At 46.6% G+C, this 12,626-nt stretch overlaps 1 protein-coding gene across 4 annotated transcripts in view; it reads left to right on the top strand.

Moving 5' to 3' along the window:
* LOC128731353 (complexin) overlaps positions 1 to 12,626 on the top strand; it is a 90,267-nt gene that overhangs the window by 20,785 nt on the left and 56,856 nt on the right. The window contains exon 2 of one of the 4 annotated variants that reach the window (XM_053824468.1): positions 7,550 to 7,552. The exons of the other annotated variants lie outside the window; for them this stretch is intronic. Coding sequence (XP_053680443.1) covers positions 7,550 to 7,552 — 3 coding nt within the window. The remainder of the gene's footprint in view (positions 1 to 7,549; positions 7,553 to 12,626) is intronic. 4 annotated transcript variants of the gene reach the window in all.

Raw genomic sequence — 12,626 nt, forward strand, 5'->3', positions numbered from 1 at the left:
CTCCGTAGTACGCCGTTGTTGTCGTCTGTCGGTCTGTCCACCGTCGCTGGCAGCCATGTCTCCCTCACGGTGTATTCCCTTCCGGCTTTTCCACCGATGTCATAGTGCAAAGTTTGCTCCCCTTTCTTAGCACGATTATGGCATCTCTTAGGTGGTCGGTGGATCACCGCTCCGAAGACGGCGGATGGGAAAAGGATCTAGTTGAGCAATCCGTATCATAAGTTTTTGTTTATTTCAACCCGTGAGCGGGAGCCGGCGTTGATGCTTAGTTTCGCGGTAAGTGTAATTAAGCAGCCCGTTGATCTTCTGCTTACCTTCACCAGGCTATGCAACGCCTTAAGCTCGCACGGCTGGTGTGGTTTGTTGTAGCATTACGGATACCCGCTTTTGGTTGCGTGTGAAAGTGAACCATTTGCGATGAAGATTGGGAGTTCAGGAGCATAAAGCTTTGCATCGATGAGATTGAAACTGATCACATGCGATTTCGTCGGTCATCGATCATAAACGTAATTTATAAGACTAGTATTACATATAATATATATAATATTTTTAAAACTATCCTTTAAGCGGCAACCTATTTTGATTGCTTGAGCTTACAAAACCTCTGTGGGAAAAGTTTATGATAAATTAAACTGTAATCTGCGAATCTATGTAACATATTGTATACTTGTTTAGAACCACTTGAATTATCCATTAGACAAATTTATAAGTATTTTGTCTTATATAGACTACATAAATACGTAACGAAAGGAAACATTTATGTATATTTTATTCTTTCGCGGATTAGACAATTTATAAGAAACACCATGAAATACAACCGTACTGTTTTGATTACGAGCGGTTAATTATCCAAAGCGGTTCAAATTTATCCAAAATGTATTTTTTTCTAAATATTTTCACAGTTTTTATCTAAAATTATTACAAAGATTCATGCTTTGGCATAGTCATGTTGAATTAAACGTCATATTTTCCCTCCACTACGACTCATTTCTCTCACTTTAACGTGAGTCGAACGTGAGCGACGATCTGCTAAGTGCAGCTTTTCATTCTCCCATGGAAAACCATGTGACAATCGCTATCCGCTGGCAAATTGACGCCTGCATGCGCCACGGAATTCTCTATACCCACCGAACCGTACCGCACTTCGCACCGATAACCGTGATTCAAGCACGAAAATTGGCCCCGATTGGCGATAAATTGTTGCCATTCTTCGATGAGGAGGGTGAGCATCCTGCCCTGCCTGGCCAATCGCACCCCGCACGGGATTGCTGCAAAAACAATGCCCTCATCGATGGGAAGGAATCCACCGACGATTGCTGCAGAAAATTGGCTTAATCAACGACCAGCGACGCTAAGAGACACACCCCCACCCGCAAGGATTATGGCACCGAAGCCGGAACGTTTTACTTTTGCGATCCTGACGCGCACCGTCGCAGGACACGCTCTCTTTAATCTTTCATCGCGAACCACCGCCAGATCGTGGCTCTCATGCCCGTCGCCAGCGCCTTTTCACGAAGGGTAATTTTGCCATCTCCGTGCGCTGCTGCTGATTGTTTGCCTTCGATGTTAGTACAACAATTTTCCCACACCCTGCACGTGCGAGCTTTTTTGTTTTTTTTGCGCCCCTTCGCTTATTACAAAAGCTGCATCGAACGATGCCCCACGAACCGCGACTCCCCGAATCGCGCGAGGAACGCAATCATTTTCATCCCACATCCCGTCGACGAATGTCCTGCGAGTGAGCTAGAAAGCGGAGGACGGTGAAAAAAAAAACGGACCGCTAAAAGGGACGGCGAGAACCCGTAAGTTGTTTGTTTGTTTGGCCCCACACGCACGTACGATGGGGACACACGTTTGAGACCGGTGACGTCGCCATCGGTTCGTTTGTCGTCTAAATTGGATTCCGGTATGGAAGCGTCGCGACGTTGGTCAGCAGCAGCAGCCCCCTGTTCAGTGCCAGTTCCGGTTGGTCGGCCAGTGGTGACTTCACCTTCTGGAAGTGATTAATCCTACGGAAGCTGGTGTTGAGTTTGTGTGTGAGTTCGTTTTTCTGCTCTCTGTTTGCTTGCCGTTTTCATTGCATGTGAAGCTCTCAACGTACGAACGGCTTAGAGGAACCTGTAGCGGAGTGCGCGTGTGTGTGTGTGTGTGTGTGTGTGCGTTTGTATGCACACACTCGAACCACCCGAATGGAAAAACTGGCACTCGAACATTTCCAGCGTAAGGACGGTCCTGATGGCTCGATATAAATCACACGAGCTTACTTCTTTTTTACCCCATGTGTGCTACGCAGCAACTGCTGCTGCTGCTGCTGCAAAGTCACACGGAGCATCGATCAAAGGAACGGGTGCTTGGGTCCTTGAAAGAGTCGCTCCTTGTTTCCACCACCGGACGGTACAAGAAACTTCTCCTGGTAGCAATAATTGCTTCCCTCCATCGCATGGAAGAACGAAATGGTGTACTGGTGCGGGAAGGCTTTGTGACCGTGTGGAAGACGACTATTTAGATGGAAACGATGGGAGCGAAATTGTCCACGTCAACCAATAAATCATAAACCTCGAGCCAGAAGCGATCGAGTCCGGGCGCGGTCCGGTTAGTCGGTGCAGATTATTGTCCTCCGGTTGGGGTGCTTGCCAGTGGGTGGTTTCAAGAAATATGCTCTTTCCACCCTGAGGTCACTCGGTAGCTAGTTTGAAGCCAGACGAAGGCAAAAGAGACCGTCTTGGGTGCGAGCCTCCGTGCCACCAAACCACGCGTGACGTGATATATGGAATAATGGATGTTTAGATCAAGAGTTATTGCTGTGACCGTTGGGTAGGTGAGCGAGTGAGTTGGCCACTGCGCCTCAATGCCTCCTGATGATGACAGTCAATATGATGGAATATATTGCATATTTTGGCAAATTAGTGTTGCCTGAAAGGTTATCGTTTTGCAATACGATATCCGATAACTTTACAACCAGGCAGCCTTTAAACTCATCTTGAAAAAGCGATGCGAAACGTGGAACGAATATTGAATTACAGATTTTAAATCAATGTTAAAGCGATCCAATTAGATAGGATTGACATCGAAAATAAATTCTCAAAAATATAAATCATCAGCCCGTGCTTCGATTGGAAGCGCACCGGGGTGAGTAGGCGTCTTTCAAATTGCCTACCGTTAGGCGTTTTATCGATCATTTCTCACTGGCGGAGAATCTTTATCATATTTCGGCACGCAATTTCCTGCGCATCATCTTCGACTCCCGCACGAGAGGCCATCGTCGTTCACGATAACGACGCCCCATCTGATAGACTAATCCCGCAGGCAGTATACGACCCGATACTCAGGGCCTGCCCGTTGACAGTGCCATTTTGATTAATGCCCGCAGGCTGAATCGTTGGTGAACGAGATATGCCGCCCTTGGGCTACGATCGAAACCGTTCCCCGACCCGTGGAGGTTTGGTTTATAAATTTTCAATTTCGATCTCACTGGAGCGGAGCAAAATTTTGACTTCGATTTGTACGAACGGACGGATCTACTCATCTGTGTACTAATGCGTGATATTTTCTCTTTTCTTCTCTTCGTTCTTTACAGGTAAGATTAATATCTGAATAAACTGCCAAGGATTCTGGTTTGTTCTTTATGATCCTGAACGAGGTCCATGGATTTACTGGCAATGGACCTGTCAGTGGAATAAGCTGCAAGGATATCAAGGGAAGTAGAGCAGACGGACAGATTTCAAACCTCACCTTGCCAATAAGCCCTCCCTGTTCACGTAAGCTAAACATTGACGCCTTTCAATGAAAGCGCTCAGCAAAATCGACCACAATCGCACACGCGCTGTTGGTGAAATTATCGATCGGATGCCCGGTCGCGCTTGATCGCAGGAAGAAAATTTTGCCCCGGCAAGGTGAAGAAATTAGAAACGATCCCTCCGCAGCTAAGCCACACACACAATTCAAACAATTTCCCGGCGGGATGCGTTAGTACGGCCTCGGAAGGAAGAAAGCTCATGGAACATTCTTGCGAAACAATTCCGTTATGGGATTATTTTTTTACTTTTAGTTTATGCTATTTGCAAGTCAACCTCCACGCCATCCCGTCAGCTGCTCTACGCTCGTTTGGGTTTACTTTCCGTGCTCATCGTACCGTGGAAAATGCAGCCACCCAGCCAACGATGATGGAGACAGATTTAAGCTTCCTTATTATTTTTTTTTTTGGTATTTGCATATCTTACTCACTCGCCCCGTGGCAGGGTGTGATGCGATGGCACTCCCCTCCATCGACTCCACCGGGAGTAAGAACTAAAACCAACAAGAATTGTTCAAATATTAAAACAACGTCTCAGGCAGCCGCCTCGGAACCGCTTCGGGTTGTTCGTCGCCAAAATCCGCACCATGGTTCCAAATCGAGACGGCGGCGAGCTGGAATGGCGACCGACCACGCCTCACCCGGGCCCGGCGTGGTTCCGGAATTCCGATGATGAAAAGTACGATCAAAAGAATGTCATTGTCAGTGCGGGGTTTTGCCTATGTTAATGGAAAACTCGCAAGACCGGCACGGGCCGAGCGGCCAGGACGAGAAGAGTTTTCTCCCCCCCCGGTACGTCCAAAACATTCACCCTCACCGGATGGGTTGCGACTGGCATTTCGCTTTCTTCGACCAGAAGTTGGTGTGGTTTTTCCTCGCTTCGAAAAAGTTAATTCTCGCAGTGGTTTTAATTGTCGTTCGTTCCCGCTCGGTACGATAATTCCTCGATCCCTGTCAATACGCATGCCGGCTGGAAACGACAGAGGTCTTCTTTCCGTCGAGCGTCGAGACGACGATGGTGGTGACGCCCCCACCGTAGCATGAATTATTCATCATGATCACAAAACGATACGCCATTGTCGCATCATTTCAACGTTTCCTGCCGACCGCCGTGGTGCCAACTAGTCGAAGCTATTTGCTGGTGTTCCCCAGTTTCCGCTCGAACGTCACGTGGCGGGTTGCGCATTTTGCGCTGAAGACGCTGCAAAATATGATGGCGCTGGTTCGGGCGCACCACACCCATGATTACCGACTTCCGGTGGGGTCTCCGGTTGCCAATCGGAAAGCCAACCCAGCTCGACCGTGGCGGCAGGAGCGCGATAACAAACTAGAGATTGTAAACGACCATGCGCCTCCATCCGGCGGTGCCATCAACGGTGACGTTTGAGGGAGGAACAGAACGTGCGTCATCCACTGGCACCGTGGTAGGAACCGTTTGGATTCATCTCTTCACCGGTTTGATGCCGTGATACACAACATTAAATTACTTTCATTGTAACCGAGTCACGTACGCTGATTACAAACTTTTGTGCTTACGTTCCTCCCGTGCCACGCGTGCGAACGTTCGACCGTCCATTTTCCGATCTCGGAAGAAGCGTGCTCGTTTACGGAAGTCCTTTCGGTGGGTCTTTGCACCTCATGGTTTTCCTCTCCACTACGCGTCTATTCTGGTCAGCATTCCCCACACAATGCGGGTGCTATCGACGATGCCGGATCCAAGCGAGTGCGGGTGATGGTCGTTTTACGATTTTCCAAGGTGCGTGGTTTGAGATGTGGCTTTTCGAACGAACCCAACCGGACTCGTCAAGTCATCACAAGTTGACGCATTTTGTTGTGTTCGTACCTACTGTCCTTGCCTCCGTGGCGACGATTGATAGCGGTTGATGATGCTTATCCACATCCATCGGCCACGTAACATGGCCGCCGGGCAAGTCCGTTTTATTTGCTCGGTGTGCTCTTTCCGCTGTGGCGTCGATAGCGCGGCCAAGGAAAATATCATTTTTCCACTAAGGATGCTTACGATGTCAACATTTATCCTTCCCGGGCACGTTGGTGGCCAGGCCGGAAGTCGCCCGAATCACAAAACAATGCATTCAATGGGGGGAGGGCACACACTATTGACACTCCGCCGTTAGGATGCGGTCTTTGGACGAGTGTGTTTGTTTCTTCTTTTTGTGTGCCATTTTCTATCGTGCCACCGGCCAACGTGTCCCGAGATCGATGACTCATCCGGCGACGTTTCGATGCCTTTGTCATTGGACTCATTCGCAGCTTCGGGGCTCGGGTTCTGTGCCCACACTCACCACAAACAATGCGCTTTCAGCAGAAATAAAGCATAGCAAATATCCGCCGCCCTTTGTTCAATCGACATCAAAGGTACACGTTACAAAAGGGACCCGATCGGACTTTGTGAATTATGATGTGATGCTTGCTGTCCATTGTTTCAGTGTTCAGGATGGCGGACGAGTTATTTTTACTTTTCAGCCCTTGTGTTCGACCGGACACTCGTGATGATCGTAATGAGAAAGTTTAACGGGACAAACTAAATGCTATGGCAGATCGCTCGAAAGCCACTTGGTTTGTTAATGGTATGTGTTAATGGTATATGTGTTACATTATCAAATGTATCAATTTTACGTCGCGCTAGGTCTATCTTGCGCCACCTATTGAACATGCTTTCTTTTTATTTTTCTATGGCTGCCAATAAGTAAAGCTTTGGAAAAAAACCCTCCTGTAATCCCTTTGATGGATAACGGTGTTTTCGTTCGATGGCGGGAAATGTTCTCACCGTTCTTTCCGATTGGCATTTGAAGCACGTTGAAAATATCACCTGGCCTTTTTTACCGCTGTGTATTTTAACATCGTCTTATCTCTCTTTTTCTTTCCTTTTTTCGTAAACCTCGGTTCGTTCGTGTTAGAGCGGCGTATTTGTGGGTTTCAAATTTACATAAATGCTACCTTTTTACTTCGGTGGTAATTCTGCTGCTTTTACGCGATTCACCTTCAGCTGATTCCACCACTTTGAGGCGTCTCCTTTGCGTTGTTACGAACGGACGATTCGCTCGAAGCGAGCGCTAGACGCTGAGTAATATTATCTCTATGGATTTCCCTTTTCCATCACTTACTCCCACAGCTTTCCAGAACCTGGGTCGCTGTCGTTTAACCTTGTGCTTTGTTTGAGAAGAATTTTTCCTTCTCAAACCCAACGCTGGATGCGTTCCACTTTCCACGAGCAACTCTCACTGTAACATGTCGGTTTTATTTATTTGATTTTTATTATTTGGTTGGTTTTTTTTGTTGTTGTTACTTCCAGTGCCCTTTGGTCTCACGAGTAGCGTCGCGAATAAAAATACTGATTACCATTTGTTTTCGATTTATTACTTACTATTTATTTCCGCCTGTCTTCACGGGAAAATGGAAACGAAAATACAATGAATTCTTCCGCCGCACACGTTTCGTGTGTCAGTTGGAATGAGTTTCATGGGTGAAAACCGAAGGAAAAAATAAACTCACACACACGCTCGTGGTACGTCCGCGAAAGGAACAAAATCTTGGTCACGTGCACAACACGACTCACGAATTGGAACACGTTCCACTTGCCATCCCGCTGTTTCAGCTTTGTGTGAGGTTTTCCGGATGCATTACAATGTTACCGGGCCCGAGTGTAGCACCCTTCGGTGGCACAATAAGTGGAGAGCTTAGTAAGTGAAGTTGATGTGATTTATCCCCCGGCCCCCTGACCGGCTGCGCGGTAAGACAGTTTTCTTTTCGGAGTGCTCATTCTTGTCACACACCCATATGGGCAATGTGCGGATGTGTGTGCCGTCCCGCGATGTCGGAAAGTCTGTAACGGAAGACTTTTCCATCGTTCCGGCGCAGAGGACGTCGGAATATGCCCGATTTTCCCCGCAGGCGGGCACGAATCTTAAGTAAATGGGGGAAAGATTTATATTTCAATCAATTTAACATGCCCCGACTGTTCCGCCAACCTCGAGGGGATCGGTGTTCAATTTGCTTTCGCTGTGAAGTGTGACGAGCGGTACAACGTTCTGCAAATTAGATGTGGGTGTGTGTATTTTTCGGGTGGAAATAGTTGTCATATGAATAAGTGTATAATTTAAATGTTTATTTGAGCAGAGATACCATATATTATATACTACTTAAACGAATTTTGTTGCATACTTCGGGCTCTCTTGTGAAGTATTGTGTTCTCCAAAAAGCCCGCTGGGTGAATGAAACAGACATCATAAACTTTCAGTATCCTAGTCTACTTCTTACACAAGATATGAGTGAAAACCAACCTATCTTTTCAATCAATCATTTCGTATGTAAATCATATTTCGCAGTTAATACGAATGCAAATACGACCTAAAGACTTTTTTAATTTTAAACGATTCATGTTATCAGTGTTCGAAAATGTCGTAAAACACTCACGAAAAGCCTACATCCATTCAACGTTCGTTACTCTGCCTATTGAGTGTTTGTAACAATCGATTATTGCACGAGAGATTCGATCCTGCCGTTTCATTTTCCCAGTGAAAAAAGAACTCAATACAGGCGGAGTTTTGTAGCGTGTGAACAGCTACGATAAACACGCTCCTGTATGGGATATTTTGATTGGATTTGAAGAATTCCATGCGTGAATTTGGTTCCGTGCAAAACGAACTCCGATCCTTCCCATCTCCTCAAGCTTGTCTTTGATCATCGAAACGGATTTTCCTCAGGCTCAATTTTCTTCGCTTCGTGCCGGTTGCTATTTAGGAAAGAAAAGTTTTGCCAGTAGCCGCTAGGATCCGCTTCTAGAACGATACAACCTGGCCGTATCCTTCCCCGAACGTTTCAAAACGATCGAAGCCAAGGTATCGTTGGAAGACTTTTCCGTTTGTAGGGCATCGATGAGCAAATTGTGGGAAAATTTTCTCCTTCTCTCTCTATCTCTTTCTCTCTCGGTGGCTATCGTGCGTAATTTATCTCTAAACGTTGGCAACGCAATTTTCCACATCATTCGCTAGCATTCACGCCGCTCGCTTTGAGTGGCTTTTTAATCTTCCTCCTCTCTATGCCTTGTTGACTCACGTGCATAAATTGGACGATGATATCAAACCCTCGCCGCTCGTCGTCAGCCTTTTGCAAAGTTACTTCAATGGCCTGAAATTAGGGTGCCCAAAATACTCACACACTCACTCACTCACATACACTGATGCGTGGCCTAACAATGGAAGGGCACCAATTTTCCCAGCGAGTGTGAAAAACTTTTCCACGCGCATAAATGCGCTCCATCGATCCGCTTCGTCGATCGGTCGATAAGGCCAATAAGGCACCTTCCTTTGGGTTGGGTGCTTATGTGAGCCAATTCATTGATGAACCGTTCAGCCCTAGCCTTGTAGGTCGAGCTCAGCTAGCAGCTACCACCGTTATCATGCACATGCGGCTTTTAATTTACTACCAACCCTGGGGTAGGGTAAATTGAATGGAATATAAAATTTGATCATATTCAGCTGAGTAATAATAGATTTTTGCCAAGCAAACAGTACGGCAATCGTTGGTCGGAAAGGTGCCCAGCAAAGTCTACTGATCCAGGGCTTCGCTAAAGGGTAAATTTTGGTCTCGTTTATTTCGCCTCGAGACCAAAATCCTACCAACTCGAGGCCAAACACGCTACGCTCTTACAAAGCGCAAGACGCGCCCTGCTGGTTGCTCAGCAATATTCTGCCAAGCTAGCGGCACACAAAAGCCGTGCGAGATTCTGCGAGTGCCTTAGAAAGAGTTGAGCTTTCTCGGGGCTGAAATTAACAATGGCGCCACCGCTGGCTATGGCAGCACTACGACGCTGGGCAAACATTTGTTAGAATGTAATTAAATTATTGTTAGACTTATGGCACATGTTTGAATTTTACATCACGCGCCGGTAGAGCGATGTTTGCTCGCGTCTACGGTCGTTGATTGGCACGCTGCGGGATACGGCGTCTGTGCGGCGTCTTTTCGGCGTGAAAATGATCTTAAAACTTAATGGGACATTTTCGAGCGTACTTGACGCTTTCACGCGCGCGGTGAAATGACGTCCGCCGGCTCATTTGAATCGTGAAGTGAAAACTAACCTTCACCTCCATGCGGAAGCGATTGCTGGGGGATTTATTTCCCTAATAGCTCTTGCCGAAGCCCTTGCTCTAATGAACACATTTGCGGGTGCTCCGTGAGAGAACCCACTGGGCAGTAGTGTTGCAGTGTGTGGCTTCCGGTTCGACCTGACACCAACTGCTGGGAAAACGCACGCCAGCACAGTTCGGTGCAGCTGTGTTGCCATAAATTTAATTAATCTCGTTGTCTATCAAGCAACGGGACAGAAGGGCATCTGTCGCCGTTTCTACCCAGTGGATGGTAGAGAATGTTATATGCGATAAGGGCAGCAAATGTGAAACTAAATGCACCCTCGGTTAAGAGGGCTAATGGAGCGTCTGGACAAAGACGATTCATAAGAGATGACCACTGCTCATGTTATGGATAACTGGGGCTCATGTCTCACATCACCGAAGCAACTAATTCGCTATAGAGTTTGATGCCACTAGCTATTATCTTTAATACATACGATTATTTGAAAAATATGCCACATCGCTTTAAAAGGTGATTTAATAAAATTAAGAAACTCGTGATACAAATTAGCTACAGGATTAACGTTAAAATTAAATTTGTTAGAGTTGATTTCGGTGAATAAAGTTACGTGTTGTATGTTTCAATATCTGGTTATTCACAAGCGTTTTCCACGCTTTCAGTAAAATTACATGTTTTTGCACTTGTCCTTAACATTCTCAAATTGTTCTGTATGTTGTATTTGTTTTGTTACACAAAACAACATTAAAACAAACTCTGGTTTTTCACTGCGAAGCTAAAACCTTCTCGGAAAGAGCATGCCTTCAACATTGTTCGTTTGGAAAACAAATTGGGAAAAAAAATATCCCAGCAATATTTTCATAACATCACATGACCCAAACAGAGCGGCCCATTCGAAAAAACGCTGTAAACGAAAAATCGGCTCCCGCTACATCGCGGCTGAACGGTCAAATGCCGACGAAAGATAACTGCACGGCTGGCTCCACGGCTCTTGCGCCCGTTTCGTCGGACGGTTTTGAACGATTTGAAACAAGGCATGGGTTTTCGTCTCTCAGGCGGAAATAATCGTTCCGAGCGACTGATAATGCATTAGATAGACGGCCACCGGATGGAATCCCAACCCGCATGGAATCCTTTTATTCCTGCTCTCAACATTCCACCGGCACAACTCGCCGGTTTGCAACTTCGAGTTTCCGCGGCAATTGGGGCTCGCTAACGCCCGTACGAGGTGCCGTGAGCTGATTTTTTAATCAGACTTATAAGGATATCCTGCTTGTGTGTTGACCGGTGTGTGTGTGTGTATGTACTTCTTTTGCCGTCGTTTTTTTTATTTTCGTTAGCCCTATCGCATCCCTTTAAACTCCAGCCCACACGTTCCAGCCTCTTCGTTGGCAACGGCTTTATCGCTCGATTGCATGCGTTTGCACGAGGACGGTAAGGGGCCGCTTGAAGCCAGGGAAATGCGCTCAAGCGTATGTAATCTTTAAAACAGCCAACGCATTCTTGACCCGAAGGGCCACGCGAAGGATCGAAAGATACGAGCTGGGCTCCACTTTGAGCCACTTTTACGCAAGCTGCACGCGCTGGAGTTGCGTTGTCGATGGCATTGCACATTGCGCGTGTAAGCATGAAACAAAACACAAATAGAAAGAAAGAGAGAAAGACATAAAAGAAACAGAAAGGACGAAAAAGATACAGAGCCTTACCGTGCGCAGGATAGAGCAGAGAACATTTATTTCGTATTAGCAGTGACAGCTAAAGTGGTTGGCTCATAATTTATGTTTATAAAAAGTAATCATCATCTTCATCATCATCATCATCATCATCATCCCCGGCGTACAGGCTGGCAGAAACAGCGAGTATACCTAGTTGACTTTCATAAATACGGTTCTCGGATAGGGAGCTAGCGTTTCGCGTGAAGGGCTGGCACGGCGGATGCCCTCATCCATCTTTGGTATCCTTCTCGGGATCCGAACGAAGGATTATAACCAGCACGTTGGTTGGGCACGGGATCGGGATCGTAGATTAGTGCCCGAACCGAGCGAGTATGTACACATTCCAACCTAAATCCTTCACTTCTACGTCTGTTCCCAGCCTTTCGGACGTTGTTCGCTTCCTTTCCGTCCAATCGACAAAAATCACATGCTGTGTATATGTGTGGTGTATGTTTCGAGTGCGCGTGTGTAGGTGGTTGCATTTCACTAGATGATGAAACCACCTCGACGTTAGCCCCGCATGGTCATGCAAACCATGCATGCCGTGCAAATGCTCACATTCAGTATCTCGGATGACCGGTGGCGATTACTGAAAATGATTTTAAATTATGTGCAATTTATCTTGCTCCTGCTGTCCGAGCACCGCAAAAATAACGCCCTATGACGTAACACCCTGTGCACTGGTGGACAATGCATTGCGCCTTGCCATCGACAGTCACCTCGTCTGGCTTTCGCCTGGCCTTCGCATGGCCAGGACGTTAAGCAATGATTAATAGATCGGCTGTTGTTTTAATAAATGCTGCGTCACTGCCGGGTTTTCGATGGACGGCAGAATGTACCGTCCATTTTGCTCCATGCTTCGATGGTATTTTAATGAATCAGAACACTATGTGTCAAAGGTTGTCTGTGTTCTTTTTTTTTACATTCGTGATGCTTTAAACGTAAAGCTCATCCATCGATTAAAAATATGAACCTTCCAACGGGCGCAGCAGCAAGGTTCTGTTTTGGTT

The sequence above is a fragment of the Anopheles nili genome, chromosome 2 (assembly GCF_943737925.1).
Source record: "Anopheles nili chromosome 2, idAnoNiliSN_F5_01, whole genome shotgun sequence".
Classification (NCBI taxonomy): Eukaryota; Metazoa; Arthropoda; class Insecta; order Diptera; family Culicidae; genus Anopheles; species Anopheles nili.